General features: G+C 48.3%; 1 protein-coding gene across 1 annotated transcript in view; it reads right to left on the bottom strand.

Annotated features, from left to right (window-relative positions):
- Positions 1-24,667, bottom strand: part of DNAJC24 (DnaJ heat shock protein family (Hsp40) member C24) — a 92,320-nt gene extending 67,653 nt beyond the window's left edge. The window contains exons 1-2 of the mRNA XM_077288068.1: positions 24,519-24,667; positions 19,215-19,353 (exon numbers count right to left, since the gene is read on the bottom strand). Coding sequence (XP_077144183.1) covers positions 19,215-19,307 — 93 coding nt within the window. The 5' untranslated portion in view covers positions 19,308-19,353; positions 24,519-24,667. The remainder of the gene's footprint in view (positions 1-19,214; positions 19,354-24,518) is intronic.
- Positions 24,668-26,494: the final 1,827 nt, after the last annotated feature.

Here is a 26,494-nt window from a genome sequence, read left to right as displayed (position 1 = left end):
TATAACACCACAAAAGAGTACATAAAAATGTTTCTGGATTCAGTTAGTCATCCATACAGTGTAAGGCTAGTTTCACACTAGCGTTCGGCAGGGCTGCGGACTTCCTCCATGAAGCCCTCCCACTGCAGCACCTCTTCCTTCAGCTCCGCCTACGGCTGCATGCGTCCTGCATACCCTATCTTTAACAGTGGGTACGCAGGCCTTGTGGATGTATGCGGATGCCTCCGCATGCGTCGTTTTGAAGCTGCGCCGACCGCAACAAAATCCTAACATGTTGCATTTGATGCAGGTCAGCGCAGCATCAAGACGACGCATGCGGAGGCATCCGCATGCTGCAGCCTTCACCCCTGTAGTTCTTGCACACTGCGGATGGCAGAGCCAGGATCCAGGAACTGCAGGACCTAGACTGGTCAGAAGAGACAAGGAGGCGAGCCAAGTCCAGGGCAGGAGAAATGCTAGTGGGCCCATTAGCCAAAGGTACAGGTTGTCATCCCGGGGGCAGATCGCTAAGTACGACCGGCAGGAGAGATGGGGGTCCATAGAAGAGTATGGCACTCGTCATCACATCTCGCTCAACCAGTAGAAATGGAACACTTGCCTCAAAGGCTGCAAGACCTGATGTCTGGAACTATGTTCATCAAAATGGATGGGCAAATGGATGGGCAACATCACTGGTATGTGGTGGGTGTGATCCGAGAAGGGAACAGGATGAACCCTTCTTGCAAAATTAACGTGCCAGGGAGATGCTCCCAAAGGCGGCTTGAGATGGGGCTACCACCCCCAAGAGATCAGATTGTCCTTGGGGTTCCCCACCTCCAATGCAGGGGCAGACAATGGTGCAGGGGACACAGGAAGCAGTCACCCGTTTTTACATGTCAGGGGATCCTGCACTATCTGAAGCCAGATCACCTACAGATCAAGCACATGCAAATTGGGCTTCAGGAAGCAGGTGGAAGCAGTCCCTCCCAGCCTCCCGAGGAAGGATAAGAAGAAGCGGACATCTAAAGAGGATTACTGTAGTATAATTTTTTCCTGGCTGTGCCAAGCATTTCTGAGTGTAGGAGTACATCAACTACACTTTCAAAATATTTACATTCCAAATTTTTCTGGATTGAATTTATCATCCATAGAGTAATAAATGATTTGTGTTACATTACGGTGGTATCTAAAAATAAAAAAAATAAAAATAAAAAAATTGTTCATGGATTTAATTATTCATCCATACAGTTTTACGTGCTTTGTGTAAAATTACGGTGGGTTAATATTTTTAATAACTGCTTGGCCTGGTGCCGTTCACAAAATATTTTTGTTCCAAAAATTGACTATTGTCATATATACTGTAGAATCTGCTTTGCGTGAAATTTTGTTGGTTTAAAATAAAAGAAAATATTGGACTCCTACAGGTGTACAAATTTTGTTGTTCAAAAATTGACTACGGGCACATACAGTTAGGTCCATATATATTTGGACAAAGACAACATTTTTCTACTTTTGGTTATAGACATTACCACAATGATTTTTAAACAAAATAATTCAGATGCAGTTGAAGTTCAGACTTTCAGCTTTCATTTGAGGGTATCCACATGAAAATTGGATGAAGGGTTTAGGAGTTTCAGCTCCTTAACCTGTGCCACCCTATTTTTAAAGGGACCAAAAGTATTTGGACAATTGACTCCAAGGCAGGTGTGGACAGGTGTGGGCAATCCCTTCATTATGTAATTCTCAATTAAGCAGATAAAAGGCCTGGAGTTGATTTGAGGTGTGGTGCTTGCATTTGGAAGGTTTTGCTGTTAAGTAAACATGCGGTCAAATGAGCTCTCCATGCAGGTGAAACAAGCCATCCTTAAGCTGCGAAAGCAGAAAAAATCCATCCGAGAAATTGCTACAATATTAGGAGTGGCAAAATCTACAGTTTGGTACATCCTGAGAAAGAAAGAAAGCGCTGGTGAACTCATCAATGCAAAAAGACCTGGGCGCCCACGGAAGACAACAGTGGTGGATGATCGCAGAATAATCTCCATGGTGAAGAGAAACCCCTTCACAACAGCCAACCAAGTGACCAACACTCCCCAGGAGGTCGGCATATCAATATCCAAATCTACCATAAAGAGAAGACTGCATGAAAGTAACTACAGAGGGTTCACTGCACGGTGCAAGCCGCTCATAAGCATCAAGAATAAAAAGGCTATACTGGACTTTGCTAAAAACCATCTAAAAAAGCCAGCACAGTTCTGGAAGAACATTTTTTGGACAGATGAAACTAACATCAACCTCTACCAGAATGATGGAAAGAGAAAAGTATGGCGAAGGCGTGGTACAGCTCATGACTCAAAGTAAACCACATCATCTGTAAAACACGGCGGAGGCAGTGTGATGGCTTGGGCATGCATGGCTGCCAGTGGCACTGGGTCACTAGTGTTTATTGATGATGTGACACAGGACAGAAGCAGCCGAATGAATTCTGAGGTACTCAGAGCCATACTGTGTGCTCAGATCCAGCCAGATGCAGCCAAACTGATTGGTCGTCGTTTCATACTACAGATGGACAATGACCCAAAACATAAAGCCAAAGCAACCCAGGAGTTTATTAAAGCAAAGAAGTGGAATATTCTTGAATGGCCAAGTCAGTCACCTGATCTCAACCAAATTGAGCATGCATTTCACTTGATAAAGACTAAACTTCAGACAGAAAGGCCCACAAACAAACAGCAACTGAAAACCACAGCAGTGAAGGCCTGGCAGAGTATCAAAAAGGAGGAAACACAGCGTCTGGTGATGTCCATGAGTTCAAGACTTCAGGCAGCCATTGCCAACAAAGGGTTTTCAACCAAGTACTAAAAATGAACATTTTATTTAAAATTATTGAAACTGTCCAATTACTTTTGGTCCCTTTAAAAACAGGGTGGCACATGTTAAGGAGCTGAAACTCCTAAACCCTTCATCCAATTTTAATGTGGATACCCTCAAATGAAAGCTGAAAGTCTGAACTTCAACTGCATCTGAATTGTTTTGTTTAAAATTCATTGTGGTAATGTCTATAACCAAAATTAGAAAAATGTTGTCTCTGTCCAAATATATATGGACCTAACTGTATACTCTAGAACTTGGTTTGTGTGAAATTTCGCTGGTTTGAAATAAAAACACGAATTGTCCTGCTACATGTGTACATATTTGCTACTCGGTTCCCAGCTGCCACAATCTCTCCCATTGTGGCGTCTCCGTCTTGTACCAGCACGTGTCCAGGAATGTCACCCATGCCCTTACCAATGCAGTTAGTGGGATTATCCACTTAACGACCGACATGTGGACACGCGCTTGTGGCCAGGGATGTTACATTTCCCTGACAGCACCCTGGGTGAATATTGTGAAGGCCGGGGCAGAGTCCCACCCTGGCACGTCACATGTGCTACCGACGACAAGCATTGCTGGCCCTACTTCTATCAGGGCTTGCTCCATCTCCTACACCAGTCCCTGCACCCCCTCCTGCTGCTCCTCATCCTCCATGTCCGTTGTGCTATCTTTGCGCAAATTGTCCACATCAGCAGGAAGCTGGAAGCTCTGCAGCATTGTATCAGTGAAGCGGCAACAGGCTCTGCTGAAGCTAATTTTTCTAGGAGACAAACTGCACACTGAGGCAGAGTTGTTGAAATTAATAACAGACCAGACAGACTCTTGCTTCTGAACCTCCGACCAGGTAGGTCGTGTGTCATAATGGACGTAAACTGGTGGCGGCTATGAAACTTGGCAAACTAACACATGTACCATGCTTGGCACATGTGCTCAACTTGGTAATTTCTGAAAACCTTCCCAGATTTGCTAGAGCTTCTGGTCAAGGTACGCCCATTTCTGCAAGTTGGCTTCAACTGCCGCCACTCTGGCAGTCCTGCGGCGACACATGCAAGTGCCAGCTGACAGACAGGTGTGCGACGTGTCCACATGCTGAAACTCCACACTGCACATGTTGGCAAAGCTTTGTGAGCAGCAGAGGCCAGTTGTTGAATACCAGCTCCAACACGTCTATCCTTATTCTAGTCAGCCTCCACACATAACAACTGAAGAGTGGCCATGGATGTCTCACGTGTGTAGCTCTACAAGACTTTAAGGACTCCACAAAGATTGTGGGCGGCGAATATGCCATCATCAGAGCAACAATCCCATTTCTGTGCCTACTTAAACAGTCACTGTTGACAATTAAACATGAATCTTACATGCAAACCAGGTGGAAAAGGAGGAAGACATGAGACAGGGAGATAATTCCAAGCCCAACCTCATCTAATCTGCTCATCGCAGATTGTTACCCAATGAGGAGGTGGAGACTGAAGAAGACAAGGAGGAACAGGAGCTGGCAAATAGCGCAAAAGAGGTTAGTACCTACACATGCTTCGTCCCATCTCTCCTATATGGATGGGCTGATGAGGAAGACGAGGAGATGGAGAGCAGCCAACCAAGGAGGAGATGCGAGGAATGCAAAGGAGACACAAAGCAGAGGCAGGGGTACACTGTCAAAGGCCTATTTCATGACACCCTGCCAGCATCCATGCCTTGATGACCAGTTATTTTTAACAAGGGGGGAAATGCTTTTAAAGATGGTCAAGCAATATCTGGCCATCGAAACCAGCGTACTCCCTACTTGCCTTCAGCTATTGGGTCTCAAATCTGGAAACCTGGAATGAGCTGTCACTCTATGCCCTGCAGCTAGCATCTTGTCTGAGCGGGTGTTTAGTGCCACCGGGGAGGTCATAACAGACAGGTGCTTTCACCTATCAACAGAAAGTGCTGACAGGCTCACTCTGATAACAAAGTCTGGATTAGACTCGACTTTTGAACAGTGTAAAGTACCACAACTACACTTTCTTAATTTTTTACGATGCACTCCAGTTAGTGCCTTAATGGGTGTATGGATGACCCTGCTTGTAATTTTTGGAAGGCTTTACACTTATTGCATGGCCTTTATGAGTTTAGGAGTACCTCTACATGACAATTCGTACAGAATGTGTATGAGGCCCTCCTTTATGTCTAAGGCTACTTTCACACTTGCGTTTTTGGCTGCACGTCGCAATGCGTCGTTTAGGAGAAAAAACGCATCCTGCAAAGTTGTCTGCAGGATGCGTTTTTTCCCCATAGACTAACATTAGTGACGCATTGCGACGTATTGCCACACATCGCAACCGTCGTGCGACGGTTGCGTCGTGTTTTGGCGGACCGCCGCCACAAAAAAACGTTACATGTAACTTTTTTTGTGCGTCAAGTCCGTCATTTCTGACCGCGCATGCGCGACCGAAACTCCACCCCCTCCTCCCCGGACCTTGCAATGGGGCAGCGGAAGCATTTTTTTCACAGTATGCGTCGGTACGTCGGGCCGACGCAGCGCGACGGCCCTGTACCAACACTAGTGTGAAAGCAGCCTAATACAGGGTGTATGCGAGTCCCTAATTGTTGGCACTTCTTGCTTCCTTCATAAATTACTCTGAAATTTCCAATTTTTTAATAAAAAAAAAAAAAATTTTGGTTTATTTAAATTATATATATTTTTAAAAATCCTTTATAAATTTTGCTTTGAAAACAAATAATTACACAGGAAAAAGTTTTACATTTTTTTTTACTGTAAACTCCAATTTCTTTCGATTTTCAATATTTTATTGTCAGTCCTTAAAGTGGAGTAAAAGTGTGACACCATTATTCTCAGCAGCAATCTGGAAGTCAGACATGCTTCAGGGGTCTTCCCCATGCTGTTGTCCTTCCATTCAGCACTTTTTCCATCAATTCGAACATTTTCACTGGTCCCCAGACCTTTTTGTAGTGTCTACCGGAAAAATTCTGGGATTTCCCATTGACTCTTATTATACTTGCTACTCAACTTGGGCATTAGAAATTGCTCGGTTTGAGGAATGAGGAATTTTAGAGCTCGCTCATCTCTAGAAATTAAGTTCCAGGACACAAAGTGAGGGCAGAAAGCTTATGAACAGGAACAACTCACTAAAAAAGTGGATCACAAATTAAAGGCATGAGAACCTAGATGTGCTTTGAACATATTAGACTGGCATATACACCAAAAGTAGTTTTCTTTCATTGTGGGGGATGGGGTAGAAAGACCAAGCTTTCACTACAGTTTTAGGTAAAATGACATGTACACTTTTAAGGATGCTACAAGTTGCCTCAATTAAGATGCCCTCTTGTTGGTTCTGACAGGTCTAAAACATTTATAGTAACTATGAACCTGATGATCAAATGATTGGGTCATTTTTTGCTTATATCGGACAGACTATGGAGTTAAAAATTTAGCAGAGATGACGCCACCTTGATAAGGCCAAAGGGGCAACAACCCCAAAGATCATGGTTTCATTAGCCATCACTTAGAAAGAAAATCAGTAAGGATAAAAATCAATCTGTAAAATAAGTAATACATTAAGATCAGGTTCCTCTTATGAAAACATTAACTTGCAAAACGTTGAATTTGCAGATCTGCAGAAAGCTTCGCAGCAAGTTTAGCCCTCTGCACACTATATGGGAACGCAGACCTCAACATCTGCATTATTTTCAGTGTAATTATTCTGATGCATTTGGAAAATAAGAATATTAATATAAAAGCAAAGAAAGGCAAAAAAAATGATAGAGAAGAAAAAAACAAAACAAATCGCACACACAAAAGCACTTTTTCCCCCCTATTTTGCAGGTCTTGTGTCTGTAAACAGTAATTTCCATACACACAACAGCTGCAGGCGCGTTCCAAAACCGATCTGCACTGACCCAAAAATTCAAGCAGATCTAAAATGGGCGAAGAAAAATTCATAGTGATGGGGTCAGACAATGGCTTTGAATTAGTTTCATGGAGTTATTGTCTCTGCAACAATTGTTTGTGCATTCATCACTTGGAATAATGTAAATTCATATCCACTTTCTAACAAGCCAGGCACCTCATTTCCATAGAGCCTTGGCTCGCTGCCACTGCTACCCATGTGCCTATTTACTCCTAATTCACGTGTCCACCAAGACTAAATAGTGACGCTCCATATTGTTCCTCACGTCTATTTCTATATAGGTGGGGAATAGATCAGGCATAATGTCAATTTACTAGAGGAAAACAACCTGAAAAAATCAAACAAAGAAAAATGTAATAATCACCTCTTTTTCGGCTCATTTTTGGTCGATGGTGCTTTGTGACAGCATGATTTTTGGGAGGAGAGCTGATTTTTTTTTTTTTTTATTAGTACCACACTGCGGTGAAAAAAAAAAAAAAATGTGATCACTTTTTATTGTTTTTTTTTTCAAACCACAAGTGCCATTTTTGTACAGTGATTTGGTGCAGCAGGATGCCTCTCAGTGTTACCGCTGATGTGATGTACTACAATACATATTACAGAGCGTTATATTAGTGATTAGCTCTCACATAGTGGGCCAAAGATAGTATATATACACGTGTGTGCTCCTCAATATGGAAAGCACAGGACGGATACACGTTACTGATATGCAAATGATGACATTTTAGAAACATCTGGATTTACTTAGCATGGAATATGAGCAACAAGAAATCCCTGCACCGACACCTTGGCTGCTATCAATTAACCCCTTGATGACCTTGGGATTTTTCATATTTCTGTTTTTTGCTCCCCTTCATCCCACGGCCATAACTTTTCTTATTTTTTGATCAATATGGCCATGTGATTGATGGCTCTTTGCAAGACGAGTTGTACTTTTGAACAACATCAGTGATTTTACCATTTAGGAAAACATACTGGAAAGCAAGGAAAAAAAAAATTAAGTGTGGTAAAATTGTAAAAGAAAGTGCAATTCCACAACTGTTTTTTTTCTAAATGCTAAAACTGACCGGCCATTATGATTCTCCGGGTCATTACGAGTTCATAGACACCAAACACGTCTAGGGTCTTTTTTATGTATGTGGAGAAGAAAAAATACAAAGTTTGTGGAAAAAAAAAATATTGCCACTTTCCGATACCCGTAGAGTCTCCATTTTTCAGCATCTGGGGTTGGGTGAGGGCTTATTTTTTGCATGCCGAGCTGACGTTTTTATTGATACCATTTTGGGGAAGCGACCAAAAATGTAATTCTGACGTTTGATTTTTTTCTCATTACGCCGTTTACCGATCGGATTAATTATCTCTATATTTGATAGATCAGGCATTTCTGAAAACAGCAATACCAAATACTGTATATACTCGAGTATAAACCGAGTTTTTCAGCCCTTTTTTTTTTTTTTTGCAGAAAAAGCTCCCTTCGGCTTAAACTCGATCGATGGTCCCAGAAGACAGAGAGGGAGAGGCATCGGCAGAGCAGAGGGTCACAGGAGGCAGAAGCTGGCTGCTGCGGCTAAAGCCTGTGCCAGCTGCTAAAGAGAAATGAATATTCACTGCACTTGCAGTGAATATTATTTTCTCTTTAAAAGAGGGCACAGTAGTCACAGTCACTGGCTTCTCATGGGCGTGGAGTGCAGTGAATATTCATTACCTTTATTAGCGGGCACACATGATCGCCCGGCAGCTGCTGGCATCAAAACAAGACGCTGCGAGAGAGCACGGGGATGGTAAGTAGGATGGTTTAATTTTTTTACGTTTTTCTGCTGCGGCAATGTATAACAGGATAGGGATCAGGAGCTATGCAGACCAGGATAGGGCTGAGAGGGCCATACATACCAGAGTAGGAATGAGGGGGCCATATATACCAGGATAGGAATGAGGGGGCCATGTGTACCAGGATGGGGATAAGGGGGCCATGTGTACCAGGATAGGGATGAGGGGGCCATGTGTACCAGGATAGGGATGAGGGGGCCATGTGTACCAGGATAGGAATGAGGGGGCCATGTGTACCAGGAAAGGGATGAGGGGGCCATGTGTACCAGGATAGGGATGTGGGGGTCATGCATACCAGGATAGGGATGAGGGGGCCATGTGTACCAGGATAGGAATGAGGGGGCCAAGTGTACCAGGATAGGAATGAGGGGGCCATGAGTATCAGGATAGGGATGTGGGGGCCATGCTTACCAGGACAGGGATGAGGGGGCCATGTGTACCAGGATAGGGATGAGAGGGCCATGTGTACCAGGATAGGGATGAGGCGGCCATGTGTACCAGGATAGGGATGAGAGAGCCATGTGTACCAGGATAGGGATGAGGGGGCCATGTGTACCAGGATAGGGATGAGGGGGACCATGCATAGCAGGATACGGATGAGGGGGACCATGCACACCAGGATGGGGATGAGGGGAACCATGCACACCAGGATGGGGATGAGGGGAACCATGCACACCAGGATGGGGATGAGGGGGCCATGCACACCAGGATGTGGATGGGGGGGCCATACATACCAGGATGTGGATGAGGGGAAAATGCATACCAGGTTTATACCCGAGCCAATAAGTTTTCCCAGTTTTTCGTTTAAATTATATGCCTCGGCTTATACTCGGGTCGGCTTATACTTGAGTATATACGGTATGTGTATTTTTTATTTTTATTTTGAATGAGGCAAAAGGGGGGTGATTTGAAGCTTTTTTAAAAACATTCATTTCTACTTTTTACTTGCTTCAATAGTCCCCTTAGGAGACTTGAAGCTGGGTTACTCCGATCGCCGCTGTAGAAGTAGCAGGGCTTCAGCACACGAGCTCAGTGCCGATGCCCGCATGGAAGGCAGGGACACTTCATAGGTTGTGAAGGTGTTAATTGTAATTAATGGTTATCTGAGGAATGTTCTGCAGCACTGATTGTGGTTGGGCAAATCATCAAGATCCTCTGCCTGCAGATCCTTGTGTAATTGCTGACCAATGATGTTCTAGATGTGCTTAATAGGAGACAAGTCCGGAGATGCTGCAAGCCATGGTAGCACATTTAGGACATATAGGCTTCTCACAGTACCATCAGCAACATGTGGCCTGGCGCTGTCATGTTGTCATATGTGTCCTGGGTCACTTTGGAAAAATAGGGATTTTTTTGTACTCACCGTAAAATCCTTTTCTCCGAGCCATTCATTGGGGGACACAGACCGTGGGTGTATGCTGCTGCCAATAGGAGGCTGACATTAAGTAAAAATTAGCTCCTCCCCAGCAGTATACACCTTCCTGCTCGCTCTCAGCTAACCAGTTCAGTGCAAAAGCAGTAGGAAATCAACAACAACATATGAGAGTATAGCATGTCAAATTATATATGAGAGTATAGCATGTCAAATTATAAAACAAGCAGAAGCTAATAACAGGGTGGGAGCTGTGTCCCCCAATGAATGGCTCGGAGAAAAGGATTTTACGGTGAGTACACAAAAATCCCTATTTCTGCTTCACCTCATTGAGGGACACAGACCGTGGGACGTCCCAAAGCAGTCCCTGGGTGGGGACAACATCAGATCAGGCCCTGTGTAACTGCTACTTACAATAGCGCCACAGCGGTTTGCAGAGTCCGCCTGCCCAGACTCATAACAGTAGAAGTCTGAGAATTATAGTGCTTCATGGCTGCACGCGGATTGGACGAACCCGCAAGCTTGCAGGCATGCTTTATTGACGCCTGGTGCCTAGAGCCCAAGAAACCTTGATCGACCGAGTGGAGTGGAGTTAGGCTGATGTCTAACACAGAAGGACTCCTGGATGGTGTAACGAATCCACCAGGCTAACATGACCGCTGAAATGGCTAAACCCTTCCAAATAAGGTGTCCATCCTTCAGAAGGACGCCGAGCTCGATACGTACCTACTCAGAGCACTTATTTCGTCCAGAATATGGAGAACCCATCCCCCTGTTTGTGGGCTGTTAACAAGGGACGGGGATGACCTGAGTACAACCTTGCCTTGACGGTAATAAGAAAAAAAGTCTGAAGAACAGAGCGGCTAGCACCGAAGACTCGTCAGGATGCCGAGATCGCAGAGAAAAAAGAGGAGACCTTCCCTGATAGCAAAGTCTGTCCGGATCAAGAAGAGTCTACTGTAAGACTCCCAGGAGCATTAAGGACCCAAAGATCTAATGGCATGCGAAAGAGAAGGACCACCTGTGAAAACTCCCTTTGACAAAGACCCTACTCGCAGTTTCGTTGGAATAAGATGGAAAAGTCCTAGCTCAGCAAACCAAAAAACCTAACGTGATCCGTGCGGATCTCCCAGGACTCCTGGGGCCCTTCCTGCTTCCAAACGACTCTCGGAGGTAGTGGAATGGGGGCTACGGAAACTGGTACCATGGAAGAACCAGAGCATTCACTGCAATGGTTTTTGGATCTCGAGGCCGAACTATGAACTCGAGTACATTGGCATTCATTCTGGGCATCATCCCAGCTACATCTGGAGTGCCTCAGAGAAGGCAGATATGATAGAAGACTTCCGAGAGAGGTTCCCACTCACTTAAGGTGTGACCCTGGCAGCTGAAGAAGTCTGATGTGCAGAGGTCTACTCCTGGGATGTGTACTGCCGAGATCACCGAATGACATATTTCGGCCCATCAGAGAATGTGAGGCACCTCGTCCATGATGCCTTAACGTGGGTACCTGTTAGAAGATTGACATATGGGACAGCCGTGGCATTATCAGATTGAATTCAGATGGGAGACCCACCAGAAAGCAGAGGACCTGCTGTAGGACTAGCCGTATCGTTCGGATCCCCAGAACAACGATCGGGAGAAGAAGGCTGTCAACGGCAGTTACTAATAATCATTGAACCGGAAGGAACTCTCCAGGATGAGGAAGGAGCTCAGAGACTTCCCTCTAAAAGCCTGTTTGACCTACAGAAAACGAGCAAAGTGAAGGAAAACAGCTTCCATTGCTGTCACCATTTTTCCTCATGACCCTCTCAGCAATCGAACGGAATGAGGGAATGAGAGGTCAAGTAAGAGAGTTCTAAGTTGAAGAGCCACGGCCTTGTCTCAAGGGAGAATTACCAACCCCCTGGAAGTGTCCAGGATCATCCTTAGAAAGGGTATCTGCTGGGCTGGAAATTAGGAAAAACTTGTCTAGATGAAGATGCCAATCCAGGTGAGAGGGTATAGCAATTGATATAGACGACCCAGCGTAGTCCTGGAAGAGCGGCTAGAAAGTCGACCGGACAGGGCAGGATGACCGCGCCTCTAGGGTGCAAGAGGAACATGACAGCCATCATGACCCTTGCGAACACTCAGGGTGCGGTAGCAAGGCCGAAGGACTAGGTTGTGACTTGAAAATGCTGTTTGCGAACGGAAAAGCAAATTTATTTTTTTTTATTTTAAAGAGGGGAAAATAGGAACGTGAAAGTAAGCATCCCGAATGTCGGTGGATGCCAGAAACTGCCCCCTTTTCCGTTGAAGAAACAGTTGAGCAGAGAAACTCCATCTGAAGAAGGAGGACCTTGTCAAGCTAGGAAGAAGTTTGAGGTCCAAGATTAGTCTTACTTTTCAGTCCCTCTTTTTGGAACCAAGATCCCTTAGATCTAGACCGTCCCAGAAAACTCTTCCACTGCTGGTTGGGTCTATAGGAAACATGTGATCCTAGGGAGTGATGTCAGAGGCTTTTTGAATGCAGAGTACACTTGCATTCTCTGAGCTATAATGCCCTTCTGGATGTAATGGTATTAGCTGCTGACAGCGCCGCGCAACTAGCCGCATCCGAGAGGCATGAACCGGCTAGTGTCCTGCTCAAGAAATTTGATTGACCAGCTGTACTGTCTTCGGGAAAAGGTTACTGTTGTGAATCAAAGTAGTAAAGGTCTTCGACCAGGAGACCATTGCTCTAGCAACCCAAGGGGTGGTTAACGAGAGCACTAAACCCGAGGCTGCAAGACGGAACTAGTCAGATCTGCTATCTGATAGTAAGTAGTCATTTTAATTGATAACCCCTCGGGCAGGAATACTGGTAGGTATGCCACAGGAGATTTTCCCCGGTTAATCTGCCAAGTGACAGAATGACCGGCTGCATCCAGAATGTCAGGAAAAAAAAAAATCTCTTGCAACCTCCGCTCTCTTGGATGCCAAAAAAGGGGTGCCATAGTACATCCACAGAGTTCAGGTCTCCGGGTGGACAGGGCTGGTTCCGGTGTTAGGTCTGGCTGCAGAAAAGTATACATGGAGGAGACACTCCATGTGCTCGTCTATTGATGGTGTGGGGAGATCGGTGCCCTTTAAAAGGACCCGTCGCCCCTAAGAATGAGACCAGGCATGGCTTCTCACGTCGTAGGGAGGTATATGTGGAGGGGATACCCCACGTGTTTGCATATCTGAAAAAAAGGATATGTTGGTGTCGACCTGAGCCTGCCTCCAGATATTTGGCCGAAAATCTGTGGGACTTAGATGCTCCTGATTTAGGCTGTTGAAACTGCGTTTTTCCCAATGGGTTGCTCTGTAAGAGATCTGACGATCTATGTCTTGATTAGGTCAACCTGGGCCAGCGGGGTTTGCCGCTGTGGTCCACCCGAAAAGACTTAAAACGTGCCTGAAACTGGCACGAAATGCTGCCTAAACCTTTGCTGTGGGAGAAAATTGCTTTCTCCTCCTGTGGTGTCAGAAATGAGCTCATCCAATTCTTCGCCGAATAAGCGGCCGCTCTGATAGAGCAGAGCAGTAAGAGACTTCATCCAAGAACGCATTAATCAGATAGTTACCTGCTAGGGCGACCTGATTCGAAATCTCGGTCACCTCTGATGGCAGATCTTTATCCTGTTGAGCTCTCCTCAAAGACTCTGATCAGGATATGGCCTTGGCCAGCCAAGACGCCGCAAAAGAAGGCGAGAGGGTTGAGCCTGAAGCCTCAAATACTGAATGGGCCAGGCCTTCTATAAGTCAATCGGTTGGATCCCTAATAGAAGAACCATTAGGAATGGATAATAACGTCTTTAGAAGTCAAACGAGATACGGGAGGGTCTACTGAAGGGGATTCCGCCCACTTCCCACGGAACTCCTGGGCGAAAGGATATCTGAATTTAGAGCCCTCTGCCCCAAGAACGCCTATCCGGCCACTCCCAGAGACGCTGTACTAAATCCTCAAACTCAGGATGAGAACAAAAAAACAACAAAAAAAACCTCTATGGGGCTGCTTAAAAGACACCTTATGACCGGAAGCCAAGGTAGATACGTCCTCTACCCCCAGGTTTTGGTTGACGGCTTCAATGAGGCTTGTCTACTGACTCCTAGTAATCAGGCGCCTCTAAATTGAGGGACCCTTCAGAATCGTTTTCCGAACCATGTTCACTAATCTCCGCTGGTGAGGGTGAACGAGAGACAGCACTCAAGGATGCAGATGCACCCGACGGACCGGGAGACGCGGTGTAGGTTCATTTCCCCCGCGTCTGCTTAGTGAGAGAGCGGCCCCTGCAGGCCGGAAGCTCCTGGGAGTCGGAGGACCTCTCCAGGACAGGCGAACTGCTGCCCCTGGAACAAGATGGGGTCTGAAGGAACTCGATTGCCTTTGTTATGGACGCCATAGATTGCGACAAAGACAAAGCCCATTCCGGGCTCCTGACACACTGGGCTGAGTCGCAGGGGAGGGCTCCTGAGTGCGCTGGGAACCGCAGGCCTCACAGAGACGATTACTCTGGGCAAGCGGAAAAGCGGACCGACAGGCCACACATGCGGCATATATGAAAACCGTATGAGATTTGGTCCTTCTAGACATGTTGGACCTTCTTCTGTTATAATCAGAATTTGGATAAGCTGCAGGAATATATATTGCAGCTGCCAGGCTGGGGGGAGTAGCACTTACTCCAGTCCTTTGTCTCCGGCTGTCCTGTGGAACCCATCACAGGAGGAAGCATCAGTGATGTCCCATATAAAAAACTAGATTGTGGCCCGATTCTAACGCATCGGGTATTCTAGAATATGCATGTCCCCGTAGTATATGGACAATGATGATTCCAGAATTCGCGGCAGACTGTGCCCGTCGCTGATTGGTCGAGGCAACCTTTATGACATCATCGTCGCCATGCTGTGCCCGTCGCTGATTGGTCGAGGCCTGGCGGCCTCGACCAATCAGACGCGGGATTTCCAGGACAGACAGACAGACGGAAAAACCCTTAGACAATTATATATATAGATGCGTCCAATTGGTGGACGGTCCCGCTGGAAATGGCGGAGTTTCGACTCGCGGCCTATCGAAGGTCAAAGCTGGGGCTAAATTTTTCCCCGGCATCCGCCCGAGGATGAGGGGGCAGAGCCACCAGAAGATGACGCGGCTAAAAGGGGCGGGACTTCCGCCTGCGGCCTAACTGCGCCAGAAGCCGGGGACTAAATTATCTGAGGCCCGCCCGAGTATGGAGGGGGCGGACCCGGAAGCGGGAGGCCGAATGGGATCTCGGCCTGCGGCCAGGCGCCGCCAGCAGCAAGGAACTCCCAGCACCCGCCCGAGAACATGGGCACGGGGCTGGAGCGAGGCTTCCCATCTTGAACGGCAGGGGAAAACTGCGTGGCAGCAGGAGCCCTCCCAGCCCCCCACCTCGCATGGCTCCAGAGATTAAGGTTAGAGGGGGCTGTATAAAGGAAGGTGCAGGCACCCTAGCTCCATCTTCCCTTCAGGGGATGAGGAGAGGGACCGTCCGCCTCCTTCCATCACCGTTGTCTGAGCATTGGTGATGCATTGGGAGAAGCACGGACTGTCCATATGTGCCTGTACAGCCTAGGGTTTCGTTACCTTAGGGTGGTAAGGGCTGAGTCCGGCATATTCTCCCACGTTGAGGGAGAGGATACGTGGAGGCGACACTCCACGTGCTCTCCTGTTGTTGGTTTGGGGAGATTGGACCCCTTGAAAAGGGTCCGTCGCCCCTGTCTCGTCTTCCATAGTGAAAAAGAAAAGAAAAAACGTGAGGTCTGGAAGCCAGACCTGTGCCTCCTAAGACACTAAGCATGAACTGGTTAGCTGAGAGCCAGCAGGAAGGTGTATACTGCTGGGGAGGAGCTAACTTTTTTTGCATCACTTAGTGTTAGCCTCCTATTGGCAGCAGCATACACCCATGGTCTGTGTCCCCCAATGAGGCGAAGGAGAAATGACTGTAGAACTGGTTACACAACCAAATCCATGCAGTGCTGAGCTGTTAGGGTATGTGCACGTTAGGTATTTGGTGCAGAAATTTCTGCATCTGGAAAAATACTACATGAAATAGGTGCGATTTTGATGCTTTCTGTGCAGATTTTTCCCCACACGTTAGTATGAGTGGAATCTGATGCAAAAACGCTGGAAGCAATGAATCTGCAAGCCAAAATTAGGCAATACATGCATGAGACTTCAGGATTCTCACTTTGCTGGCATCAGGAAACCGTTCAGGGTTTGCTACAAATCTATGCAACAAATCTGCAACGTGTGTACAGGCTAGAATGCTCGAAAGGTCTGGATACCATACATTATGCCACCATACACCATAATCCTGCGAGTATGACCAGGGTCTTCTTCAGCTTTCAGAATATATTAAATAGATCTCTTACACGTGATGAGGCTGGTGTACTTACTGCAAAATAAATGTGAAAAGCTGTATAATCCTTTATGAGAATCAGTATTTTAGGAGTCCATGGCTAGTCTTGGCGGTTCACAAGCAGGCAAAGCCCTGAGAGATCTAATGGTTGCGGTTTCTATAGTTTCATCTAGTTACTGATCAGATTTAAAAGAGTTACACAATAAAAGCCTTGCCATTTTACAGGAAATCGGTGTGCTTGATCTTCTTTCTGCATTTGGTCTGGCAACGTTTGGTAACTTGTCATCTACTGAAGACGACTTGATGTTGCCACGGACTATGGCAGCTTCTTTCCTTTTATCCATGCCCCGACTGGCACAGCTGAGGAGACGGGTAAGCACACATGTGCCAGCCCTGACAACAAACGCCATTTGGAGGAGACATTTGACAGGAACCAGGCGTCCGCTGGGTTCTCATCTAATTGCCAGTGGGAAACTAAACAGAGGCGCTAATTTGCATATGCACATCAGACATCCCGGAGTCTGGCCATTCTTCAGCAATTCTCCACACATGTCAAATGGAAGACGAGCGGACAGTGTATCTTCTTCCCTTCTCAAAGTCTCCAACAAGGATCTGAGCCATCTACTGATAAGTCAGGCAGGGACAGGATCAGGAATGAGAGCTGCCATGTCTGAAGCTACGCTCATCACCATCACTGGAGATCACCCACAATATCACTGTTAGGAAGACATTGCCTGGGTGTGAGGGTCCTGTAGACAAGGCATGTGATATGCCCCCACATCCAAGTACTCCGCATGGACGGAGGGAAGAAGCTGCTGCCCGACATCTCTGCCTTCATCTTGTGCACACGTCACATAAGGAATCAAAGAAATCCAAAACTCATCCAACATGCACAAAAAAGTCTCATATGAATTGTGACAACATTGCAGTCCGCTACTTCAGCCCGAGCAGCCACGAAACCACCAGGTGCTTGGTTTCAATGGACATGTGTGCTATGGAAAAAGCTTTAGCAATGGAAATTTCGACACCCAATCCTTCTGTTTTCAATGGTGGTAAGCCATCACCCTAGTGGCCTGGCACTGATTATTTCTGCTCTCCCCACTAAAAACACCTGAAGGCCAGTTTCACACGTCCTGATTTTTCCGGTACCGGAGATATCAGTGTCCATGTGTCTGTCTTTATACTACATGTGGCACACGTGTGGTAACCGTGTGCCGCATCAGTACCACATGGACGGTCGCCGGGGTAGTAGCGCTACTGTAAGCGCTGTTCCCCTGCGTTTGGTGCTGAAACCGGCTGTCATCTGTTCTCTCTTGCTCGGCCGGTGAGCAGGGGAGAATGAATGAGAAGCAGGGGGCACAGGCTCAGTAACAAGCGGTGACGTCACTGAGTCTGTGCTCACTGCCGGCATTAACTCCTGTGACCTCAGGACTGTGGAAGAATGCAAGTGATGAGGTCACGGCAGTTCAAGCTCTGTCACAGTGACCTTATCACTTGCATTCTCCCACGGCGAGAACTCACAGGAGTTCATGCCGGTGAGCGAGCACAGACTCAGTGACGTCACCGCTAGTTACTGAGCCTGCGCCCGCAGCATCTCATTCATTCCCCAGTAGATTACAGCCGGTGGCGGTCGCATTAGCTCCGCTCCTTTTGTAAACTGTACATTCCCCAGACATGGATTATGGCGTGGGACTGACTGAATGCCGGACAGGTATTCACATACAGTTGGTTTATTATTTTGACTTTTTTTACAGGAGATTGAGAGCGTCGCTTGGAATGGCAGAGTAATAAAGATGGCAAAACTGTGTGGTGTATGATTTCATTAAAAGACTTTATTCTTACTGTGTGGTGTTTTATTAACCCTTTAACAACTATAGGATTAGTTATGGATAGGTGTCTTATAGACACCTCACCTCTCCATTACTAAGCCGGCTTAATGTCACCTTACAATAGGAAGGTGACATTAACCCCTCATTACCCCACTTGACACCACTACAGGCCAAGTGGGAAGAATCGGGCAAAGCTCCAGAATTGGCACATTTAATAGATGCACCTTTTCTGGGCAGCTGCGGGCTGCTGTTTTTAGGCTGGGGGGGCCCATATCCATGGCCCCTTACCAGCCTGAGAATAGCAGCCCACACCTGTGAGTTTTGCTGGGTTGGTTTAAAAACATAGGGGGACCCCACGTCAGGTTTTTCTTTCATTCATTCTCCCCTACTCGCAAGCAGGGGAGAAGGGATGACAGCCAGCTTCAGCACCACACGCAGGGGAACAGTGCTTACAGTAGCACTTCTTCCCCGGCGACCGTCTGTGCACAAGGAAGACAGTGTGCACTGTTCTCTGTGTGCACGTGGGTGGCACGTTTTGCGGCCCGTGGGTCTGGGTGAAAACGGACATGTGCAAATGGCACATTCATTTGAATAGGTCTATGAGTGTCAGTGTCTCCGCTACGTGAGAAAACTGTCACTACACGTATCAGAGGCACTGACGTGTGAAACAGGCCTAACGCTCAGATGAGCAGAATGCTCTTGGGTATGAGGGGAGTAGGACATTGGACAGACATCGTACTGATAACAAAGACGGGCTTACAAGCTGTCCTGTGTATCCTCTACCTATTATGAAGGGTGATCTCCAGCATGCCGTCACGTAGGATGATGAGGCAGAAGGTCCTTTCTTACCCAATGCCCCAAGTACTAGGGCAGAGATCTAACACTATATTGCGCTATAACAAAGAAAAGCCTGGCTGGTGGGTGAGGAATCTGTGGTAGCTGCACTTCCATGTTCTAGAAGTGTGCACCTTTCATCAGTCTTCCATTAGTCTGTGGCATGGTTGTAGTATGGCGGCACTATACAAGTGTGATATATACTCACTAATAACGCCAGCTTCTGATACTTCTGTTTCAGCTCTGCCTGGCTGTCTGATGGATGTGCCCCCAGGATATTGTACCAGTCCTTCTCAGCCATGCTTTTCGAGGTTAAGGTTAATCGCACCCCTCATACTGCTCAGGACCTGTATGAATAGTTCAGAAAATAGAGATGTTGATATATCAGGGTTCCTGCTCCAACAGTAGGGACTATGTATGTACCTGGGAGCGTGCCCAGGATACACATGATGTGGCCACATGCTCGCACACTGTTAATGTAGTTACAATTCATAGACCCCACTTTAAACCGTGAGCTGTCACAGTGATCGATGCAGGTCGGGCTCCCGGTACCGCCAATAATTAACTAATTTTTACCATTGAGGCTATGTGCACATGTTCAGGTTTTTTCGCGATAAAAACGCAATAAAAACGCGATAAAAATGCATAAAAAACGCATACATATGCATCCTATCATTTAGAATGCATTCTGCAATTTTTGTGAACATGATGTGTTTTTTCCGCGAAAAAAACGCATCGCGGTAAAAAAGCAGCATGTTCATTAATTTTGCGGATTTTTCACGTTTCTCCCGCTATTTAATGCATTGGGAAAAAACGCATGCGGATTTCTGGCAGAAATGTCCGGTTTTTGTCAGGAAATTTCTGCAAGAAATCCTGAACGTGTGCACATACCCTGAATCTTCAGCCGGCTATGCATACCCACTATAGGGGTGACGCAGCGTTACGAGGGCCATTCTGTGACACGGTCATGTATATTTTACATGTATAGCTGGTGTGTCCACACTCTGGACTGTCCTGTATGGGCCCGACCAGAGGGCTGTGGACAATCAATGGCACCGCACCATGGCCCATACAGAAAGGTCCAGATATTGCGGGTCGCCATCTATCATCTATTTGTCTAGCAGGACATACAGACGGCGGAAGAGATTACTAAGCACCAACAATGCACAGATGCAGCCCCGGAGCCTCCTTAGGGTATGTGCACACGTTCAGGTTTTTTCGCGTTTTTTTCGCGATAAAAACGCTATAAAAACTCATTAAAAACGCATACATTATGCATCCTATCATTTAGAATGCATTCTGCATGTTTTGTGCACATGGTGCGGTTTTTTCCGCGAAAAAAAACGCATCGCGGTAAAAAAAAGCAGCATGTTCATTAATTTTGCGTTTTTTTCGCGTTTTTCCTGCTATTCTATGCATTTGGGAAAAAACGCACAAAAAACGCTGTAAAATCACGGTAAAAACGCGGTAAAAACGCATGCGGATTTCTGGCAGAAATGTCCGGTTTTTGTCAGGAAAATTTCTGCCAGAAATCCTGACGTGTGCACATAGCCTTAAAGTGGACTTGTCACCCTCCTGTCATAGCCATTTAACCTTACCAAATATTTAGAAACAGGCTGGCAACTGGGTGTTACCCTTCCCCCTGCGAGATGGCGGTGTCCCTGCACAGTGTGACACTATAGACAACGCTCAGACAAGCGATTGTACATGGTCTCACTTCCAGCTAATTCCACCTCAGTTGTCCATTGATTTATACATTTCTAGGAGAAATAACAGAGGTATCTCTCAATGCCAAGTAGGGAGAAGAATCACCAGATATACAGGAACCTACTAAACCTGTCAGGAGTGACCACAGGTCCTCTTACGGCTGGGGCTACAAGGCGACTTAGTGCTGAATTACGGTACATCAAAATTCAGGTGATTGGGGACACAACACGACCCACAAGGTGCCGCAACCGTGACACAACCAAGTCACAAAAAATCAAAGTGATTGTGACTTGCATCACACTGCGATGTAGAAGCAGCATAGTGTTCAATGGCCGCAGCCACGGTGTAGCCCCAGCCTTAAAGGGCTTGTTAAACAAGATGCAATAATGCCTTAGTGAGGACCTGTACTGCCAGCCGGTCATACGAGGGCAGCTTTTGCTCTTATTTTATTCCCGCTGCTACGCGGAGTACGTTGTGTTCTGGAGGTTTTTAAATCTGCTATGTGGTCCCAGAAAAATGGGGCTTTTTATTTAGTGCTCATTTGTATGGCCTTTACAAGGGGGCGTGGCTCAGTGTAATTATGCTAAACAGCCTGAAGACATGCCCCCAGATTATCACTGAGCCACGCCCACTCGTAAAGACCCTAAAAATTATCATAAAATACAAATGCCAATATCTCTGGAACAGTAGACCCCAGAATCTAGGATAACAGTGTGAGCAGAGAGCGAGAACAGTGTGAGCAGAGAGTGAGCACAGCGTGAGCAGAGAGTGAGCACAGTGTGAGCAGAGAGTGAGCACAGTGTGAACAGACATTGAGCACAGTGTGAGCAGTGTGAGCAGAGAGTGAGCAGTGTGAGCAGAGAGTGAGCACAGTGTGAGCAGAGAGTGAGCAGAAAGTGAGCAGAGTAACAGAAAGTGAGCACACTGTGAGCAGAGAGCACAGTGAGCGGAGAGTGACCACAGTGTGAGCAGAGAGTGAGCAGTGTGAGGACAATGTGAGCAGAGAGTGAGCACACTGTGAGCAGAGAGTGAGCACAGTGTGCGCAGAGAGTGAGCAGTGCGAGCAGTGTTAGCAGAGAGTGAGCAGGGAGTGAGCAGTGTGAGCAGAGTGAGCACAGTGAGCAGTGTGAGCAGAGAGCGTAGTGTGAGCACAGTGTGGGCACAGTGTGAGCAGAGTGAGCACAGTGTGCGCAGAGTGAGCACAGTGTGCGCAGAGAGTGAGCACAGTGTGCGCAGAGAGTGAGCACAGTGTGCGCAGAGAGTGAGCACAGTGTGCGCAGAGAGTGAGCACAGTGTGCGCAGAGAGTGAGCACAGTGTGCGCAGAGAGTGAGCACAGTGTGCGCAGAGAGTGAGCACAGTGTGAGCAGGGAGTGAGCAGAGAGTGAGCACAGTGAGCAGTGTGAGCAGAGAGCGTAGTGTGAGCACAGCGTGAGCAGAGAGTGAGCACAGTGTGAGCAGAGAGTGAGCACAGTGTGAACAGATATTGAGCACAGTGTGAGCAGTGTGAGCAGAGAGTGAGCAGTGTGAGCAGAGAGTGAGCACAGTGTGAGCAGAAAGTGAGCAGAAAGTGAGCAGAGTAACAGAAAGTGAGCACACTGTGAGCAGAGAGCACAGTGAGCGGAGAGTGACCACAGTGTGAGCAGAGAGTGAGCAGTGTGAGGACAATGTGAGCAGAGAGTGAGCACACTGTGAGCAGAGAGTGAGCACAGTGTGCGCAGAGAGTGAGCAGTGCGAGCACAGTGTTAGCAGAGAGTGAGCACAGAGTGAGCAGGGAGTGAGCAGTGTGAGCAGAGAGCGTAGTGTGAGCACAGTGTGAGCAGAGTGAGCACAGTGTGCGCAGAGTGAGCACAGTGTGAGCAGGGAGTGAGCACAGCGTGCGCAGAGAGTGAGCACAGTGTGCGCAGAGAGTGAGCAGTGCGAGCACAGTGTTAGCAGAGAGTGAGCACAGTGTGAGCAGGGAGTGAGCAGGGAGTGAGCAGAGAGTGAGCACAGTGAGCAGTGTGAGCAGAGAGCGTAGTGTGAGCACAGTGTGAGCACAGTGTTAGCAGAGAGTGAGCACAGTGTGAGCAGGGAGTGAGCAGGGAGTGAGCAGAGAGTGAGCACAGTGAGCAGTGTGAGCAGAGAGCGTAGTGTGAGCACAGTGTGAGCACAGCGTGAGCAGAGAGTGAGCACAGTGTGAGCAGAGAGTGAGCACAGTGTGAACAGACATTGAGCACAGTGTGAGCAGTGTGAGCAGAGAGTGAGCAGTCTGAGCAGAGAGTGAGCACAGTGTGAGCAGAAAGTGAGCAGAAAGTGAGCAGAGTAACAGAAAGTGAGCACACTGTGAGCAGAGAGCACAGTGAGCGGAGAGTGACCACAGTGTGAGCAGAGAGTGAGCAGTGTGAGGACAATGTGAGCAGAGAGTGAGCACACTGTGAGCAGAGAGTGAGCACAGTGTGCGCAGAGAGTGAGCAGGGAGTGAGCAGAGAGTGAGCACATTGAGCAGTGTGAGCAGAGAGCATAGTGTGAGCACAGTGTGAGCAGAGAGTGAGCACAGTGTGAGCAGAGAGTGAGCACAGTGTGAGCAGAGAGTGAGCACAGTGTGAGCAGAGCGTGAGCACAGTGTCAGCAGAGAGGGAGCACAGTGTCAGCAGAGCGTGAGCAGAGCGTGAGCACAGTGTGAGCAGAGCGTGAGCACAGTGTGAGCAGAGCGTGAGCACAGTGTGAGCAGAGCGTGAGCAGAGCGTGAGCACAGTGTGAGCAGAGAGTTACCACAGTGTGAGCAGAGAGTGACCATAGTGTGGCCATTGATTGCTCTCATTCTCTCTGGTTGGAAATCGATGGAAATTGGACGTCATCTGAATGTGGTCTGATGGTTTCCTCACACTCATTGAATTGGTCACATGGCATGCACAAGAGCAGCTGCCAGGATAGACACTGGGACCTAGGAACTATTTTAAAGTATGGATTGATTAAAAATAATTAACGGAGATATTCTCACCTTCCAGAGTCCCCGCAGAATAGTACCGGCTGCATCGGAGGTGTGTGGCAGCCCTGAAGGAGGCATCTATCCTGTTCGGAAATCACCAAGACCGCTGCAGCATGTGACTGGCTGCAGGGGTCTGGTGACTTGTAGAGACCGTCATCGTATGTCACTTCTTGCTGGGACTGAACAGTTAAGCACGGCTATCACACCCACACAGTACCTGTGGGGAGCACTGGACCTGCAGGGAGCACTGAACCTGCGTGGAGCTCTGGACCTGTGGGGGGATCTGGACCTGCAGGGGAGCTCAGGACCAGTGGGGGAGCTCAGGACCTGCGGGGGAGCTCTGGACCTGGGGGGGGGCTCTGGACCTGCAGGGGAGCTCTGGACCTGGGGGGGGGCATTGGACATACGGGGAGCTCTGGACCTGGGGGGGGGCATTGGACATACGGGGACCTCTGGACCTGCAGGGGAGCACTAGACCTGTGGGGGAGCTCAGTTTGCCTACATTTTTTATGGTTAATCACTCCATGGATAAACATGCTCTGAGTCTTCCTGTCGGACGTCCCATGTCACTTCATCCTGAGGCTCCCAGCTGTATGGGGCTGTTCTCCATGGCAACCGATGAAGCTTCCACTCTTCATTTCTAAAGGTTTAATTTGAGTTGAAACCTGACCGGCTGCCAGGGGAACAACTCGGTTTTTTCTTTGCACTAGTTTTGTCATATCGCCCACGGATAATGTACGGTCAGGGTCAAGACGTGGGAAGGATCCACCAAACGTGAGCGCGACCGACACTAGAGCCCAGGCTCCGCCATAGCGGACAGTGCGGGCATCACTCACCGGAGCAAGACGGGGAGAAGCGGCCACTGCTGACTGTGCGAGAGGACCTGAGATGACGTCAATGACCATGTGATCTACAGTTAAGCTTAAAGGACCTTTCCTGAGGTGACCACGTGACGTGAGGAGCGCGAGAAGGCTGAGCTGTAGTCACTGTGCACTGCGGATGTGAGCAGTCAGCGGAGAGAGACGTGTGTGTCTGCGTGGCCGGGATGTGTGTGTAGGCAGGTGTTCGGAAGTGCTGTGTGTGGATATGTATGTACGTGTGTGCCCAGTGCTTTGTGTGGCCGTGTACGTGTGTGCCCAGTGCTCTGTGTGGCCGTGTACGTGTGTGCCCAGTGCTCTGTATGGCCGTGTACGTGTGTGCCCAGTGCTCTGTGTGGCTGTGTACGTGTGTGCCCAGTGCTCTGTGTGGCTGTGTACGTGTGTGCCCAGTGCTCTGTATGGCTGTGTACGTGTGTGCCCAGTGCTCTGTGTGGCTGTGTACGTGTGTGCCCAGTGCTCTGTGTGGCTGTGTACGTGTGTGCCCAGTGCTCTGTGTGGCTGTGTACGTGTGTGCCCAGTGCTCTGTATGGCTGTGTACGTGTGTGCCCAGTGCTCTGTATGGCCGTGTACGTGTGTGCCCAGTGCTCTGTGTGGCTGTGTACGTGTGTGCCCAGTGCTCTGTGTGGCTGTGTACGTGTGTGCCCAGTGCTCTGTGTGGCTGTGTACGTGTGTGCCCAGTGCTCTGTGTGGCTGTGTACGTGTGTGCCCAGTGCTTTGTGTGGCCGTGTACGTGTGTGCCCAGTGCTCTGTGTGGCTGTGTACGTGTGTGCCCAGTGCTCTGTGTGGCTGTGTACGTGTGTGCCCAGTGCTCTGTGTGGCTGTGTACGTGTGTGCCCAGTGCTCTGTGTGGCTGTATACGTGTGTGCCCAGTGCTCTGTATGGCTGTGTACGTGTGTGCCCAGTGCTCTGTGTGGCTGTGTACGTGTGTGCCCAGTGCTCTGTGTGGCTGTATACGTGTGTGCCCAGTGCTCTGTATGGCTGTGTACGTGTGTGCCCAGTGCTCTGTATGGCTGTGTACGTGTGTGCCCAGTGCTCTGTATGGCTGTGTACGTGTGTGCCCAGTGCTCTGTGTGGCTGTGTACGTGTGTGCCCAGTGCTCTGTGTGGCTGTGTACGTGTGTGCCCAGTGCTCTGTATGGCTGTGTACGTGTGTGCCCAGTGCTCTGTATGGCTGTGTACGTGTGTGCCCAGTGCTCTGTATGGCTGTGTACGTGTGTGCCCAGTGCTCTGTGTGGTACGTGTGTGCCCAGTGCTCTGTATGGCTGTGTACGTGTGTGCCCAGTGCTCTGTATGGCTGTGTACGTGTGTGCCCAGTGCTCTGTATGGCTGTGTACGTGTGTGCCCAGTGCTCTGTATGGCTGTGTACGTGTGTGCCCAGTGCTCTGTGTGGCTGTGTACGTGTGTGCCCAGTGCTCTGTGTGGCTGTGTACGTGTGTGCCCAGTGCTCTGTGTGGCTGTGTACGTGTGTGCCCAGTGCTCTGTGTGGCTGTGTACGTGTGTGCCCAGTGCTCTGTGTGGCTGTGTACGTGTGTGCCCAGTGCTCTGTGTGGCTGTGTACGTGTGTGCCCAGTGCTCTGTATGGCTGTGTACGTGTGTGCCCAGTGCTCTGTATGGCTGTGTACGTGTGTGCCCAGTGCTCTGTATGGCTGTGTACGTGTGTGCCCAGTGCTCTGTATGGCTGTGTACGTGTGTGCCCAGTGCTCTGTATGGCTGTGTACGTGTGTGCCCAGTGCTCTGTGTGGCTGTGTACGTGTGTGCCCAGTGCTCTGTGTGGCTGTGTACGTGTGTGCCCAGTGCTCTGTGTGGCTGTGTACGTGTGTGCCCAGTGCTCTGTATGGCTGTGTACGTGTGTGCCCAGTGCTCTGTGTGGCTGTATACGTGTGTGCCCAGTGCTCTGTGTGGCTGTGTACGTGTGTGCCCAGTGCTCTGTGTGGC

This window comes from Ranitomeya variabilis, chromosome 2, assembly GCF_051348905.1.
Source record: "Ranitomeya variabilis isolate aRanVar5 chromosome 2, aRanVar5.hap1, whole genome shotgun sequence".
Classification (NCBI taxonomy): Eukaryota; Metazoa; Chordata; class Amphibia; order Anura; family Dendrobatidae; genus Ranitomeya; species Ranitomeya variabilis.
The sequence above is the reverse complement of the archived record's forward strand: the minus strand, read 5'-3'. Positions and strand labels throughout refer to the sequence as shown.